Source organism: Bos indicus, chromosome 11 (genome assembly GCF_029378745.1).
Source record: "Bos indicus isolate NIAB-ARS_2022 breed Sahiwal x Tharparkar chromosome 11, NIAB-ARS_B.indTharparkar_mat_pri_1.0, whole genome shotgun sequence".
In the NCBI taxonomy this organism is placed as follows: Eukaryota; Metazoa; Chordata; class Mammalia; order Artiodactyla; family Bovidae; genus Bos; species Bos indicus.
Genome location: NC_091770.1, coordinates 74,109,276 through 74,126,809, shown reverse-complemented (window position 1 = coordinate 74,126,809; position 17,534 = coordinate 74,109,276). Strand labels below are relative to the sequence as shown.

Genomic DNA, 17,534 nt, shown 5'->3' with positions numbered 1-17,534 from the left:
GTTTGAAAGCCTGGCTTCGATTAGGATCAGGAACTGCTGTCCTTGCATGACTCTACCCCTTCCCCCATTATCCTCTATGCATAACTTAAGGTATAAAAACTACTTTGGAAAATAAAGTGCGGGCCTTGTTCACTGAAACTTGGTCTCCCCATGTCGTTCTTTCTCTCACCTTCTGGCTGAATTATTTCAGCCTCTTATCTCCACTGAATTTCCTCACTGAGCTATCCTTATTTCAGCCGCCTTTCTCCACTGAGTTTCCTCACTGAGCTATCCTCATTCTATTACTCTTTATATCCTTAATTAATGTTTAATTAAGCAGTTGTTTCCTGATCCTCGCCAACGTCGTCCCCACTTCAAATTCCCTGGATCAACCAGGGCTGGACCCCAGCACTTAGTATCTAAAATGTCACACTTTACTTATCAAGTACTGTACCAGTCTACAGACCATAGCTTTCTCATTCCTGCTTATGACCCTTAATGTCTATTATCTTCTAATATCCTTTTGGTTGCAAGTAACAGAAAGCAAACTCCAACAAACTTAAGCAGAAAACCAGGGAGTGGAGATTGATTGGGAGGATTCTGGGGTAGCTGATGGGCTTGTAGAGCAGCCAGTTCAGGGGACCCTGGGGACTGCAAGGAACATCTTTGCCATACCAATACAGTCTCTGAATGTCTGTTTCATTCGCTCTGATTTTTTCCATGAGGTTGAAATCACGGTTGTCAGCATCAGCAGGAGGACTCCTCCTATCTGTCTCTCCTGAGAGAAAGTCTGTCTTCCTAGATTCCAACTAGAAAGATCTCAGGTGGTGGTGGTGCTGGTTTAGTCGCTAAGTCGTGTCCAACTCTTTCGACCCCATGGACTTGCCAGGCTCCTTTGTCCATGGGATTCCATGGAGTGGGCTGCCATTTCCTTCTCCAGAGCTTGGTGACATTCCCATCTCTCGGGCCAAGCTCTGTGACCAAGGAGCAAGGGGGAGGTCATAGGAGGATTTGGCAGCTCTGCTTCAGAACATGTCAGCAGTATGGAGAGGGTAGAGCGGTTCCCCAGGAGTGAGCACATTCTCAGGTGATAGGGAACGTCACTCACAATGAAAATTAGAGCTCTGGTTTGAAGCCTTCTGTGGGCTGGGCCTACAAGGCTTTTACTTTCAAATTCGCATTCACCATAGTCTGTTACTTAAGGATTCCTGTTGTCCAGGGACTAATTAGCTGAATTAGACCTGCATTATTAAAATGAGATAACAATAGTTTCATTTGAATTAAAAAGGCAAACATAATATTAGTATCTTTCTTTAAGAGAGCAGAGATTTTCATCACAACTTAATTAAGGTTAGAACAGCCTGAGGGACCACTGAATACCATTTCCTTCATTTTACCCACTGGCAACTAAAGCAAGATGTCTTATCTATGATCTCAGTCGGTAACGGCCAGCTTCTGCTTCAAAGACCAGTGTCTCAACAAATGAGTGCAGCCCACAGACCAGTATTTGGCATTTGGCTTTACTTTATAAAAATACACAACTTAAATACATATGACACTCTCTATACAAGACATAGACAGCTGTTAGCTTTAACATTTTCCATTATTTCAACAGAAAGCAAATACATAAATTACCTCGTAAGAGCAAAGGGTTTCTTTGCATTCCTGGGCCAAGGGCAGACCATCCTGTGGGCAATTGCTGCAGGAAGCTAACCCGAACTGTCCAGCTTTCCAGTGCTTCATTTCACAACACAGCCTTTATTGCACAGCTTCATATTGCACTGCTTGTCAGACACGATCTAACTCATCCACACCACAAGTTTAAGCTTTCGTCTCCTCTAGAAATGCTTAATGGAAACACCAACATATAAACATTAGTAACTGTCTCTTACAATTGTGCTAGGTACCTATCATGAGAAATATGAACCCCTCTTCCCTTTGCAAAACTTGCAATGGAAGGAGGTTAGCTCCATTTTGCGGCTTAATTTCTCTGCAAAAGTTTCACAAAAATGTAGTCAGACTCAGAGTGAGCTAGACAGAGTGTAGTAGAGAAGGGAGTGACATTCTAGGGCCCACTGAAATTGCTTAGGGGACAGATACTGACACCCTGTCAAAGGCAATGTGCACAACCCCCCCCTTTCTAACATGAGACCGAAATACCTCCTTCCCCTTGAGATTCTGTCATTGCTCTTTGAGAAATAGGGACCTTATTACTGATTCACAGCAATCAAGGGCTGCCTATTTTTTCTTTCTTTCAGAAATTTAGCTGCCTTATCTATGGCTCACTTAGTGAACAGTAAATTAGGTACTAGTTTACCAGTATAAAGAAATAATTACCATTTGAGAATTCAATGCAAAAAAACCCAAAACAAAACAAAACATACTAAAGTGAGTTTCCTGAGGTAAATGTGAGCCTTAAAGCACAGAGTGCAATCTACAGAATCAGAGCAATTTATCTTGGGAAGCAGCACAACATCTCCAAGTCCGGACTTTACCAAGCACACATTCATGCAAAGAAATAAACGACATTGCTGAAGTAAGAGACACGTTGACAGTTGAGAATATTGATTCAAAAGGAGCCATGAAAGAGGAAGGGAGGAACAAAAGGATGGTATATTTTTAAGTTCTTAGGTAGGTTGGCGATTAATTTCAAAAACCTCCAGGGATTTCTAACAAGTTTTTAAAGTGTTCATTCTTGGTGACTCAGATGCCCAAGAAATGGCTTTTCTTGAATAACAGCTGTTCAAACTTCTTGTTCTTTTTTGAAAAAACAAGATTCTGTATAAAATTTTTTTTAGCCATTGAAATTATTCTGCTAGTTGTTACTCTCACTGATGTATTGTGCAATCCTAACTGGCTGAAGAATTTTAATAAGGTTGAACTAAAAAATATACATTTGTACCAAGAATTTAAATTAATGCACAGAGGTCTGTAAAATTTTATATGAAGTTACTTTTCATTGCAGATCAGGCTTCATTTCATTACTTCTTGACATTCTACTCAGGATTATGGAAATCAGAAAAATTCTAGGACCCTGAACCTTTATCTTTCTTTTCTTTCTTTTCCATAAATGAAGTAGTACATGGCCATCCTTAACATTAGTAATCAAGGTGCTGGGAACTGAGCAAGACCTAAGAATCAAGACCAGGCTAAATGTCAACAAGTCACTCATTACATAAGGATGTGAATGGAAGAACTAGAGAACTCTATCTGCTATAACTGCTCATCTGCACAATGTAGCTGAATGAGGTGACCCATCTAGTGTTTAATGACAGTGATGAAAACTGGCACCAGTTTTTACACAGGGCCACATACACAAGTGAGCTGTCATGTCAATGTGGGCTGACACCACCATGCACAGTTCCTCACTCATGTGACTCTTAAGTTCTGCCACAAGAACAGATCTATGTTTGTTACTTTGGCCATGATGAAGGCCAACAGCAAAATTAAAACCCTGAAGAACTTTGGCCTGAGTTTTACAGGCCCAGAAGCTAGTTAAAATTAAAAGGCAAGAGGAAAATCCCACAAAAAATCATATCTCATATCTCAATTTTACTAAGAAAAAAAAGCATTTTTAATATCAAAATGAAAACTCTTACTAGAAAACAATGCTCTGGTTTCCTGACAACCAGCTCAGTGCTGCCCAAGAGTAGCCACACAAAGCGAAGCTGCTCTGGAGAAGGGAAGGGTTCAGTAAGCTGCAGTGGGTTTGAATTAAATGAAAGTGGTTTTTCTTCTCAGGTAGGGTAAGGCGAATGCTACTTGGCAATCAATATGGGATAGCTGCTTAAAATTCACTGATGGCAAAGCTTCATATACTTTAAAGCCCCAATTAGTGCAGCTTGGTCACAGCTAACAATCTGAGTAACGTGAGAGTGATGGTGTAACACGCCACGTGGTGACTCTATTCTGTGAGCTCTGGAAGGAAGGCCGGTCCTGACACTTGATCTTCATCCATCTCTTGGATACTGAGAGACAGACGATAGCAAGAGAATGGATTTCTCTATGTGAAATTAATTTTCATAATCTGCAGCTTAAAAGTATTACTGATCAGAAATTTGGAACCTAAACAAAAGTAACAAATTCTTCCCACACAGGCCTTAAGATCTCTCCATCCACCACCCCAAGGATCTATACTTGTCTCTGGTCTACCAGGCCCCAGCAAAGGCTGCACAGGACAGAGGAGGCAATAGCCGGAAGGTGGGGATTCGAGAAGAGAGACGTGGTGGCAGATGTGGTGCCTTGAGAGACAAGGCAGGAACAGAAGAGGGAAGGGGAGCTCACACTGACGAGGAAGCGAAGGGAGGCCCCCTGTTGAGACGCAACCCTGCCTTTCCCACCTGTCTTGGCAAATGATGCTGCAACAAGGAAAGGCATAAGCCTCCTATGGGGGCTCTCCTAGGGCATCAGACACGCCCGAACCAGGCGGGTCAGGCCCTCTGGGAATGTGTACACAATCCAGTTTGACCTGCAGGCATTTGTGTCTTGGGATCTGACTCCAGACTCCTAGGTGAAGATGCCCCTACAGCTACCAGCACTGCCACGGCCAGGGAAAGGCCTCAGACCCAGGGGCAGGTCTAGCAGCAGCCAGTCTACCAGAACCTGCGGCTACCGCCACCTCTACTCTCAGGACTGGCTGGTCTCTCCCCCGGTGATGGAGAAGGGGCACAGACCGAACGTCAAAAAAGGGCCACTCAGCTCAGGATAGCATCACCTTGTTTCACTTCCGAAGGGCTGCCAAGAGTTCATTCATTAATTAAGCAGACTGATGCTTAAAATATCACCTTAGAAACTCATTGTAAAGGGGCAACTTGCTTGTAAAGTCACTACACTTTCAGGGGTTCTACTATGTCTGCTTCCATTTTTGTTTTTTTTTTCCTCTGATGATGAATGTTTTTTTAATAAAGAAAAAGCAAAAGGATCCTCCTATCCTTCTTCCAGAAACTTTGTGGACTTTCCTGAGCAAAGTGCCCAAGTGATGCTATACCGACAGCTTACCAACTCATGAGAAAAAAAAAAAAATCTATCATCATTCAGAAATAGAAAATGAACGACAGTGTATAAGTGGCACTCGGTTCTCTTCATTTTGTCTCTCTGCAAAATGTCTGTGACATGGAAACAGGCAGCCAAATTACTGATTCACAAATGACAGCACGTGAGTGAAAAGGGCTGTAAGAATTTTGTGGAGGAAAAACCCATGTTGGCTATTTTACTTCCAGAGAAAGTCTGTTTGGACTCGAGGCCTACACCTGTCTTTTTTTCCTATTTTCTACTTGATGTTTTTCAGGAGGGCTGTTCGGGCATTCACAACGGCTTTGAAGGCATCTTCACTACCAGGTGCTACACATTTGTCAGGGTGAAGCAGCACAGCAAGCTTCCGATATGCTTTATTGACTTCATCCCTGCAAAGAAAAAGCAGAGCTCTATGTCAGTAGGGAGGTCAGCCCCACCCTCTGTCCACTGCATTTCAGCTGCTTGGATAACAGAACACCTCTTGCAGTAAGCATATCTGAAATTATCGTGACCCTTTCTCAAAGGTTAGACTAAAGGACTGGGAAACAAACAATGGACAAATAATATGTAACATTCAAGTAGAAAAACAGACAATACAAAGTGAGTATACAAACATAATCAACTGAAAATTAGTGGTTAGCGCCTCACAGGCATTTGGCACTCAGCAAATAATTGCTGATGGAAGCGATGGGGACAAGAGGCCATCAGGGCAAGGCCCCCCTGGAGGAGGACTCTGCAAGAAGATGGGTTTCAGGAATTGATCCGGTGATGGGAAACACAGAGCCGCAGGGAAAGAAATGGCAGAGGCCAGAGAGGGAACAGAGACACGGCATGTAGTTCCAGAAGCAAACAGCGGACAAAGTCAGCCAGGGAGCAGGGTCCATAAGGGAAAGGACAAAACAACAAAAAAGCTGAATTTGATATACAATAGTAAAAGTAATATTAGTTGCTCAGTTGTGCCCGACTCTTTGCAACCCTATGGCCTGTAGCCCACCAGGCTCCTCTGTCCATGGAATTCTCCAGGCAAGAATACTGGAGTGGGTGGCCATTCCCTTCTTCAGAGGATCTTCCCCACCCAGGGATCGAACCCAAGTCTCTTGCATCTCTTGCATGGGCAGGCAGATTCTTTACCACTGTGCCACCTGGGAAGCCCCAAAAGCCACCAATTAACTTTACGCTACAAGGTCATCTGAATTTCGTCAGGTGTTTAAAGCATCCTCAGTAACGCTTGTCAAATCAAGGGTGACCAATAACTGTCTCCCTCTTCCCATCCCTAGTGGCTCAGAGGTTAAAGTGTCTGCCTGGAATGCGGGAGACCTGGGTTCGATCCCTGGGTCAGGAAGATCCTCTGGAGAAGGAAATGGCAACCCACTCTGGTACTCTTGCCTGGAGAATCCCATGGAGCAAGGAACCTAGTAGGCTACAGTCCATGGGGTTGCAAAGAGTCGGACACGACTGAGCAACTTCACTTTCTTCCCATCCCCTCTTCTCTTCTTAACCTGAAGACATGCTGCTGCTGCTGCTGCTAAGTCGCTTCAGTCGTGTCCGACTCCGTGCAACCCCAGAGACGGCAGCCCACCAGGCTCCCCCATCTCTGGGATTCTCCAGGCAAGAACACTGGAGTGGGTTGCCATTTCTTTCTCCAATGCATGAAAGTGAAAAGTGAAAGTGAAGTCGCTCAGTCATGTCCGACTCCTAACGATCCCATGGACTGCAGCCTACCAGGCTCCTCCATCCATTGGACTTTCCAGGCAAGAGTACTGGAGTGGGGTGCCATTGCCTTCTCCGGAAGACATGCTAGGAGACCAAAATGTAGAAGAGATACTTAATGTTGTTGATGCTGATAAGGCAAAGTTTTGAGATGTACTTTTTTCTTTTCTGGGAATCAAGGTGAAAAAGTAGAAAGGGAGAAGCATAGGGAGGAAAGCTATGGTGCAAAATAAAAAGATCTGAGAACTCCAATAATATGCATAGTAAAAGTATTATTATAGAGTTAAAAGTGAGATAACAATTGAGAGTTCTTAGGAGAGTAGATTCCAAAAGTTCTAATCACAAGGAAAAAACATTTTTTTTATTTATCTCTATGAGATGATGAATGTTCACTAAACTCATTTCAGTAATTGTTTCACAACGTATGTAAGTTAAATCATGTTATTCACCTTAACCTTATACAGTGTTGTATGTCAATTATATTTCAATAAGACTGGGGGAAAAGTTACATAGTCATACTAGGTAATGATTTATTTCTTTCATGAAGAGTAGTGATTGTATTTCTTTTTCTCCAAAATAATTATTTTGGCTAAAATAAAATAATTTAATACAAATACACACAGATGAGGAACCACAATGATTTTTGAGAGACACAGAGTCAGAGACCGGAAGACACACTGGGTTCGGGGTCAATCCTACCTCTAACTCCTGGAGTCCCTGACTGCGTTTAGTTTCCCTGAGTCCAGTTTTCCCACTTATGAAATGAAGTGTTTCAACAAGTTGATTGCTAACATTCTTTCTTTTTCAAAAATTCTATGCTTTAAGAATTCTCTTTTGTGATTATATGTGTATATATTGAGGTGACATTTGTTTCTAGACTCTTGGTCAACAAAAGCAGAGCATACCATTTCAAAAGGTACTCACACAACAGACACACGACAGTTCCCACACCAGGCAACTGTGCCCTCTATTTCCCTTCTTTGGTACTCACTGAATTCGGTGAAGGAGTAGTGTTAAGTAGTCTGTTTCCACACATCTTCATATGTCTAGCCCATTACAAGAAGATGTCACACTGTACTCTGATGACTGAATCTTCATAACAGAAGGCAGCACTAGTACCTGAGAGCACCGCTTACCTTGAGGCCCCAGGCTTGACTCCCAGCATGTCCCAACTGTCCTTACTACTTCGAATTCTGCGAATGGTGTCCGCTTGTTCTTTGGTGAAACTAGCACTGCTATTTGTGTTAGGACGTTTTCCGCCGTTTTCACATAAATCAACTATGGATAGATAAAAGGTCTGCAAAAACAAAACACATCCCAGAGGAGAAATGATTAGGGGAAAATAGGAATTCTTTCTAGGCATCAACTTAAAGAACTTTACTATAATCCAATAACTTAAAATTCACAATAAAGCAAACATACATTTTCTCTTTTGTACTAATCATATACGTAGAACATATATGTATATTATATATATTTTAAGCACACAAAAAGTATAAGAATTTAAATGGCTTATGATCCTACTCTCAGATAGTCATACTTGAAATTAAAAACTAGTATACAAATATTATTAGAAAAATTCAAATAGTAGAAAAAGTGTAAAATGAAAACTGTCTCCTTGCCCCTCGAGTTCCTCTCCTTGGGGTAAACCATTGTTAATACATTTTTTCAGTATCCTTCCAGAATAATTTTCTCTCAGTACCAATACACGTATCCAAGCCCAAAGTATTTACATAAGAGAGAGCAGATTAAACACACTGCTGAGCACCTTGTAACTTTTTTCACATAATAATAAATCTTAGAATCTTTCTCTAGCTGCATATAGATGCTTTCTTCCTCCCTTCTAATGACTGTTCAGTACTCCACTGTGTGACTGACTGCACTCATAATTTAGTCAATCAACTCCCTATTCTTGGACAGGTCAATTGTTTCCAGTTTTGTGTCACACACTGTGTCACACAGTGCTTTAGGGAATATTTTTTTACGGGCACATATCTCTGCACACTTGTGGGGATACTGTTTCAGAATAAATTTCTGAAAGCAAAACTGCTGAATAAAAGTGTATGTGCATTTTACTTTCTGATTTTGACAACTGTCATACAAAAAGGCTATACCAGTTTATACTCCCATCACAGTGAATGGAAATGCCTACTTCCCCATACTCTTTTCAGGATTGGGCATTATCATACATCTTCATTTTTGCCAATCTGATGTTATCTCACAGTTTTTATTTCCATTTCTTTAATTATAAGGGAGGTTGCGTATCTTTTCATATGCTTATAGGTCTTTTCTTATTCTGTAAACTGTTATTATTTTTTCCTATTTTATCTTTTTCAAAGTGAAAATTATTTTGTGATCCTGCTCATATTTCACGCCTTGTGCACCATTGTTGTCACTGAATAACTTCACTAAAAATACTAATTTAATACATTACGGCTACTTTTAAATTGCTGACTGTATAAAGCTTCTCCATCTTTGGCTGCAAAGAATATAATCAATATGATTTCAGTATCAACCATCTGGTGATGTCCATGTGTAGAGTCTTCTCTTGTGTTGTTGGAAGAGAGTGTTTGCTATAACCAGTGTGTCCTCTTGGCAAAACTCTGTTAGCCTTTGACCTGCTTCGTTTTGTAATCCAAGGCCAAATTTGCCTGTTACTCCAGGTATCTCTTGACTTCCTACTTTTGCATTCCAGTCCCCTATAACGAAAAGGACATCTGTTTTGGGTGTTAGTTCTAAAAGGTCTTGTAGGTCTTCATAGAACCATTCAACTTCAGCTTCTTTAGCATAACTGGTCAGGGCATAGACTTGGATTACTGTGATATTGAATGGTTTGCCTTGGAAATGAACACATCATTCTGTCATTTTTGAGACTGCATTTAAGTACTGCATTTCAGATTCCTGTGGACTATGATGGCTACTCCCTTTCTTCTAAGGGATTCTTGCCCACAGTAGTAGATATAATGGCAATATGAGTTAAATTCACCCATTCCAGTCCATTTTAGTTCGCTGATTCCTAAAATGTCAACATTCACTCTTGCCATCTCCTGTCTGACCAGTTCCAATTTGCCTTGATTTATGACCTAACATTGCAAGTTCCTTTGCAATACTGTTCTTTACAGCATTGGACTTTACTTCCATCACCAGTCACATCCACAACTGGGTGTTGTTTTTGCTTTGGCTCCGTCTCTTCATTCTTTCTGGAGTTATTTCTCCACTGATCTCCAGTAGCATACCGGGCACCTACTAACCTGAGGAATTCATCTTTCATTGTCCTATCTTTTTGCCCTTTCATATGGTTCATGGGGTTGTCAAGGCAAGAATACTGAAGTGGTTTGCCATTCCCTTCTCCAGTGGACCACATTCTGTCAGAACTCTCCACCATGACCCGTCCATCTTGGGTGGCCCTACACGGTATGGCTCATAATTTCATTGAGTTAGACAAGACTGTGGTCCATGTGACCAGATTGGTTAGTTTTCTGTGATTGTGGTTTTCATTCTGTCTGCCCAGATAGGATATGAGACTTATGAAGCTTCCTGATGGGAGAGACTGACTGAGGGGGAAACTGAGTCTTGTTCTGATGGGTGGGGCCATGCTCAGTGAATCTTTAATCCAACCTGTGCTCTATAGAGGGGGCTTCCCTGGTGGCTCAGACGGTAAAGCGTCTGCCTGCAATGTGGGAGACCCGGGTTCAATTCCTGGGTTGGGAAGGTCCCCTGGAGAAGGAAATGGCAATCCACTCCAGCACTCTTGCCTGGAAAATCCCATGGACGGAGGAGCCTGATAGGCTACAGTCCATGGGGTCGCAAAGAGTTGGACACTGAGCGACTGAGCGACTTCACTTTCACTTTCATGCTCTATAGAGTCAGCAAAAACAAGACCGGGAGCTGACTGTGGCTTAGATCATGAACTCATTATTGTCAAATTTAGAACTAAATTGAAGAAAGTAGGGAAAACCACTAGACCATTCAGGTATGACCTAAATCAAATCCCTTACGATGATACAGTAGAAGTGAGAAATAGATTCAAGGGATTAGATTGGATAGACAGAGTGCCTGGAGAACTATGGATAGAGGTTTGTGACACTGTACAGGAGGCAGTGATCAAGACCATCCCCAAGAAAAATAAATGGAAAAAGGCAAAATGGTTGTCCCAGGAGGCCTTATAAATAACTGAGAAAAGAAAAGATGCAAAAGGCAAAGGAGAAAAGGAAAGATATATCCATTTGAATGGAGAGTTCCAAAGAATAGCGAGGAGAGATAAGAAAGCCTGCCTCAGTGATCAGTGCAAAGAAATAGAGGAAAACAATAGAATGGAAAAGACTAGCAATATCGTCAAGAAAATTAGAGATACCGAGGGAACATTTCATGCAAAGATGGGCACAATAAAGGACAGAAATGGTATGGACCTAACAGGAGCAGAAGATATTAAGAAAAGGTGGCAAGAATACACAGAAGAATTATACAAAAAAGATCTTCATGACCCAGATAACCATGATGGTGTGATCATCCACCTAGAGCCAGATATCCTGGAATGCAAAGTCAGATGGGCCTTTGGAAGCATCACTACAAACAAAGCTAGTAGAGGTGATGGAATTCCAGTTGAGCTATTTTAAATCCTAAAAGAAAGTGTTGCACTCAATATGCCAGCACATTTGGAAAACTCGGCAGTGGCCACAGGCCTGGAAAAGGTCAGTTTTCTTTCCAATCCCAAAGAAAGGCAATGCCAAAGAATGTTCAAACTACTGCACAACTGCACTCATCTCACACACTAGTAAAGTAATGCTCAAAATTCTCCAAGCCAGGCTTCAACAGTATGTGAACCGTGAACTTGTAGATGTTCAAGCTGGATTTAGAAAAGGCAGAAGAACCAGAGATCAAATTGCCAACATCCGCTGGATCATGGAAAAAGCAAGAGAGTTCCAGAAAAACATCTACTTCTGCTTTATTGACTATCCCAAAGCCTTCTGCGGAAAATTCTTAAAGAGATGGGACTACCAGATCACCTGACCTGCCTTCTGAGCAATCTATATGCAGATCAGGAAGCAACAATTAGAACTGGGCATGGAACAACGATTAGTTCCTTATTGGGAAAGGAGTACATCAAGGTTGTATATTGTCACCCTGTTTATTTAACTTATATTCAGAGTACATCATGAGAAATGCCAGGCTGGATGAAGCACAAGCTGGAATCAAGACTGCCAGGAGAAATATCAATAACCTCAAATATGGAGATGACACCTCCTTTATGGCAGAAAGTGAAGAAGAACTAAAGAGCCTCTTGTTGAAAGTGAAAGAGGAGAGTGAAAAAGTTGGCTTAAAACTCAGTATTCAGAAAACTAAGATCATGGCATCTGGTCCTAACACTTCATGGCAAATAGATGGGGAAACAATGGAAACTGTGACAGACTTTCTTTTGGGGGGCTCCAAAATCACAGCAGATGCTAACTGCAGCTATGGAATCAAAAGATGCTTGCTCCTTGGAAGAAAAGTTATGACCAACCTAGACAGCATATTAAAAAGCAGAGACATTACTTTACCAACAAAGGTACGTCTAGTCAAAGCTATGGGTTTTCCAGTGCTCATGTATGGATGTGAGAGTTGTACTATAAAGAAAGCTGAGAGCTGAAGAATTCATGTTTTTGAATGTGGTGTTGGAGAAGACTCTTGATAGTCCCTTGGACAGCAAGGAGATCCAACCAGTCTATCCCAAAGGAAACATCAGTCCTGAATATTCATTGGAAGGACTGATGCTGAAGCTGAAGCTCCAATACTTTGGCCACCTGATGCAAAGAACTGACTCATTTGAAAAGACCCTGATGCTGGGAAAGATTGAAGGCGAGAAGAGAAGGGGATGACAGAGAATGAGGTGGCTGGATGGCATCACCAACTCAATGGACATGAGTTTGAGTAGGCTCTGGGAATTGGTGATGGACAGGGAAACCTGGTGTGCTGCACTCCATGGGGTTACAAAGAGTCAGACATGACTGAGTGACTGAACTGACTTTTAAATTGACTTACTCCTCATCCCTCCATTTTTTAAAATCTCCCTTCCCCTTTTCTTGAATTTTTGGCTGCACCCCGAGGAATGTGGGACCTTATTTTCCTGACCAGGGATCAAACCTGTGACCCTTCCACTGGAAGGTGAAGTCTCAACCACTGGACCTCCAGGGAAGTCGTTTCTCCTTTTTTCTTCAGCTATTTCTATAGTTCCTATTATCATCTAAAATTTTTTCTCTTTGACTCCTCTTTCTTATCTCCAGTATCAGCTAATTGACTTGGCAACCTAAACAAGAAACCCTGACATGTGAAAAGGGGTGTCAAAGGAAAAGCTGCTAGATACCAAGACAAGAGAAGTGCTGACTTAGTTTTAGTCTATCTTAATATTACTCTGTGCTAACAGTGTTAAGATAAAACCAAGGTCCTTCCTGACACAAAGTGTCTATTAAGTAATAGGAAACAAAGAAAGTATTTATTTAACTGAACCAGCAGGAAAGTACTACTTCTAAGTACTTATAGAATTGCTTTATTATACTCTTTATTAGCCTTCAAAAAAAAAAAAAAAAAAAAGACTAATTATTCACTAATTCTACCCTGAAGTGAAGTAAAGTGAAGTTGCTCAGTCGTGTCCAACTCTTTGCAACCCCATGGACTGTAGCCCACCAGGCTCCTCCATTCATGAGATTCTCCAGGCAAGAATACTGGAGTGGGTTGCCATTTCCTTCTCCAGGGGATCTTCCCGACCCAGGGATCAAACCTGGGTCTCCTGCATTGTAGGCAGACGCTTTACCATCTGCCTACAGGGAAGCCCAATTCTGCCCAAGATTTATCTAAAAAATAAAAGCAGACTAATAGGGAACATAGTTTCCAGATGTTTGCCTGTGCTTATGTATCAGTAAAGTTTTCTACTAGTCTATAAGTTAACCTAAAATATAAACCCTCACAACTTTCTGAGGGATTTATTCATAACAAGTAATGTAATGAAGGCCAGCTGTGGTGTGATATACAGAATACTGGAATTGAAGTCAAAAGTCTCTTCAAACTCCTTGTCTGAGTGCCAGCCATGTTGGAATCATGGGAACATCCTGCCAAACAACTATAAAAGTAAATATATACGGCAACTCTTTTCAGGTAGTGGACAACAAGTGTAAGACTGCTCCTTTGTCTTCTGAGTCCATTTCCTACCATGTCACAGAGTGCTGGAGTCTAAGAAGAAACAAAGTCCCACTGAGCTAAGGAGGCAGAGGTCAGAGCTTGAGGATGCTGAAGTGGCTGGAATCTGCAGAGCAGGCCCTTGGATAGGAGGGAGCTGGGCCCCAAGAAGTCCATGTGGGGGTTCCCTACTAGTTTGCAGCTGACGGCTAGGCTCTATATGCACACAATGAAATCACCTGAGGCTTACCAGATAACTGTTGAGAGATTGAGAACAGAACTGACTAGGGGTGTGAGGAGAAGAGCCATCCTGGGGATACTAGAGTTTGGCTCTAGTGAGAGAGACTCCCTGGAGACAGACTCATGAGAGGGGGAAAGACTCAATAGTGAGACAGATTCATCAGAGTTAAGAGACCTCCTTAACACCTCATTAATAATACCCCTGGCATCCAGCTGAGATGCCACAAAAAGGATATGCCTTAGGAGTTAGACTCAGCCTAACAAAACCTAAAACCAAGAATCGACAAGATCTGCAACAGGGACAGAATTTGGAGGCTGAGTCCTGCTAAATTAGATTAGAAGAATTTTGAACACACTTTGGGCTTCCTTCTGAGCCTTACTATTAAAGCAAAAGAGTGAAGCCTACACAAATTCAGTGTAATTTGTCAATAACTGAACTGCCTGCTGAATCAAAAATCAAATTCCTCTGAGGAAAATAAACAAACTGAGTCTCTACAGTGTATTATCTACAATGTCTGGTGTTAAATAAAAAGTCACTACTCATACAAAGAAACAATAATGTGATCCATAGTCAGGAAAAAAAGTAGTCCATAGAAATTGAACCCAAGATGGTTCAGATATTGAACAAAAACTGTAAAGCAGCTATTATAAATTTCAAAGAGATAAAGAAAAATATGTTCAAAATGAGTAAAGAGAGAATCTCAGCAGAAAACTGGGAACTATACAAAAGAATCAAATGCAAATTCTAGAACTGGAAAGCCGTGAATTGAAAACTTCACTTGGTAGATTTAACAGATTGAAATCAGATCAATAGAGATTATGCAATCTAAAAGACAGAGGAAAAATGGAAAAAAAATAGTCTCAAGGACTACAGGAAAACTCAAATATCTTTAAAGTGCTGAAAGACATTTAAGAGTTAAGTGCTGAAAGACATTGAGACAGTTACTTATACCTCTTGGACAAATCACTACTATTCTTGGATGTCTCATATCTGAAATGAGAATGATACCTGCCACACACTATTAAGAGTCTCAAATGAGATGAACAGGTAAACTTCTCCAGAATTGTAAAGTACTATTCAAATGGTTAAGTATCATTACTGTACACATATTGGTACATACTCACATAGGTCTATGTACTCAAAGGACTAGAAAAGTGGCAAAACAGCATCAACCATGTTTGGTCTTGAAATAGAAGCTACTGATGCCAAATTCAGTCTGTCAGCCAAAGATGAAACCTGTCTTCTAGTAGGAGGGATGACATCTTGTGAGAAGGAGATTCAGTACAAATGATTAAATGAAATCCCACTCGGTAATTAAGAACAACTCTTTATAGTATAGCTACATTATTTGAAATGCTAAAAATTCCTAAAATATCAGATATATTCATAAGGAAAAATGCATTATTCATGCCACCACTTACTTCCAAATGAAACTAGAATTAAGAGTTGACTCTAATTTGTTGTTTAGGCTCCCCTTAAAATGATTCAAGATTATTAAGTTCTAAAAGTGAGTGAAAGTCACTCAGTCGTGTCTGACTCTTTGCGACCCCATGGACTATACAGTCCATGGAATTCTCTAGAACAGAATACTGGAGTGGGTAGCCTTTCCCTTCTCCAGGGGATCTTCCCAACCCAGGGATTGAACCCAGGTCTCCACATTATAGGCAGGTTCTTCACCAGCTGCGTCACAAGGGAAGCCCAAGTTCTAAAAAGTGCCCATCTATTCAGGTTGCATCCTTCTACTGCCTACTTGATTGGTGAGACAGAACTTTTACATATGACTCGCTGATCCTGCAATGATAGTCTCCTGGTCTCTAACTGCACCCACAGGGCTACAAAATAAGATTATATTAGCTATGGCAAGGCAATTTTGCCAAAGTAATACTTTCATTTGATTATGCATATAAATATAACCAAACATGGTTTTAAAGAAAATCTTTCTCCCATTTAAGTATATAATAAGTGTTATTAAACTTGATGATCAGAGCAATCACCTAGAGAGGTTTTTTAAAATCAAGATTCCTCAGCTCCAACAAAACATTAAGTTTCCAGTGGACCTGGAGCCCAGCAATTTGTATTTTGAAGAATTTCCCCAGTAATTCTGATAAGTAGATAATTCTGATCTAAAAGAGACAGGAGGCAAATCTCCCTCTTTCTCTCTCGTCTCTCTCACACACACACACTCATTCTCACCCTCTCTCTCCCATTCCCTCTTTCTTACCTGCTTCTGAAAAGAAACAGCTTATTCTAATAAGAAACTTCTATTACTTTCTGCTCCTCATCATTAAGCTAAAATTTGGTATGGTCAGACACAAAAACTCTAAAACAATAAAATGCCAGGTTACCTGGAACATCTCATTGATTCCTTCTCCAGTTTGAGCCGAAGTTTCAAAGTATAGGAACCTTTTGCTTTCAGCCCAAAGACGTCCTTCACTTTCATCAACACAGCGGTGCTTAGTACAGTCGATCTGAAATTGAGAGTTGGAGGCAGCGGAGAAGAGAATATTCCAACCTTGTCCCTCTAGAATAGGCCCAATGAGGTCTCTGTCAACCCTCTGCTGAGGCAAAAACTATTCTTAAGCTGAACCCCAGCACCAGTATATAAAATTACCAGGACCAAAAAATTACTAGCACTGAATATAGACTGATTTTCTGTGGCAAAACCACAAGTGCCTGCTACCAGCACTTTCTCCTGAGAAAGCTGCTGCTGCTCACCTCTGTGGAAGTTGGCTTCATCACGTTTGCCACACACGGTCTGCTTTTCCACTTTTCCACAGGCCATTTTCCTGACTTCTGCCCCCTCCTCCAATCAGGTCAGAGTCTGATTACTAGGCTCCACCTCTCCTGCTCCCTCACCAATATCCATTCCCAAACATGGCACCAGAAAAAAATGGATAACATGCCAGGTTTTGTTTTTCAATTGTTTTTGTTTTAGGAACATATGTTTTGAAAAGCTGCCGATTCTTAACATTACAGATTACATAATTTTTTTCTTCTTATTTATTCCCCAAAACTCAGAGCTGCACTCTTCCCATAATGAACCTAGAAAGTTGAGCATTTCATCTCCAAAACAGTTACCTTATTGGCACACACTGCAAATACAATATTTTCCATGTTTCCATGAGGTCCAAGATCTTGCTTCATTTCTGCCAGCCATGTATCAAGGGCATCGAAGGAATCTTTCTGCCCAACGTCATAGACCAGTATCACACCCTGTGTGTCCTTGTAAAACTCATTACGAACCTTCACATAAAAAAAACAGATGCACAACATGTAGATATTGTGATTTTATAAAAGTACATCTCGCAGTCATTAACTTAGCAAAGTGTGTTCTTGTGTGTATTCACAGTGTTTACTAATTGTACTACTGGTCTTTGGAGGGCTTTTAATAAAATCAGAATAACATGATTTTCTTTAAAAGGTCTATTCGAATAGAAGA

General features: G+C 41.1%; 1 protein-coding gene across 2 annotated transcripts in view; it reads right to left on the bottom strand.

Moving 5' to 3' along the window:
• Positions 1-1,485: 1,485 nt before the first annotated feature.
• Positions 1,486-17,534, bottom strand: part of DNAJC27 (DnaJ heat shock protein family (Hsp40) member C27) — a 37,988-nt gene continuing 21,939 nt past the window's right edge. Inside the window, exons 4-7 of one of the 2 annotated variants that reach the window (XM_019970610.2) lie at positions 17,174-17,338; positions 16,441-16,563; positions 7,839-7,999; positions 1,486-5,381 (exon numbers count right to left, since the gene is read on the bottom strand). In XM_019970610.2, coding sequence (XP_019826169.2) covers positions 5,249-5,381; positions 7,839-7,999; positions 16,441-16,563; positions 17,174-17,338 — 582 coding nt within the window. In that variant the 3' untranslated portion in view covers positions 1,486-5,248. The other variant, XM_070799027.1, reaches the window with a different exon arrangement.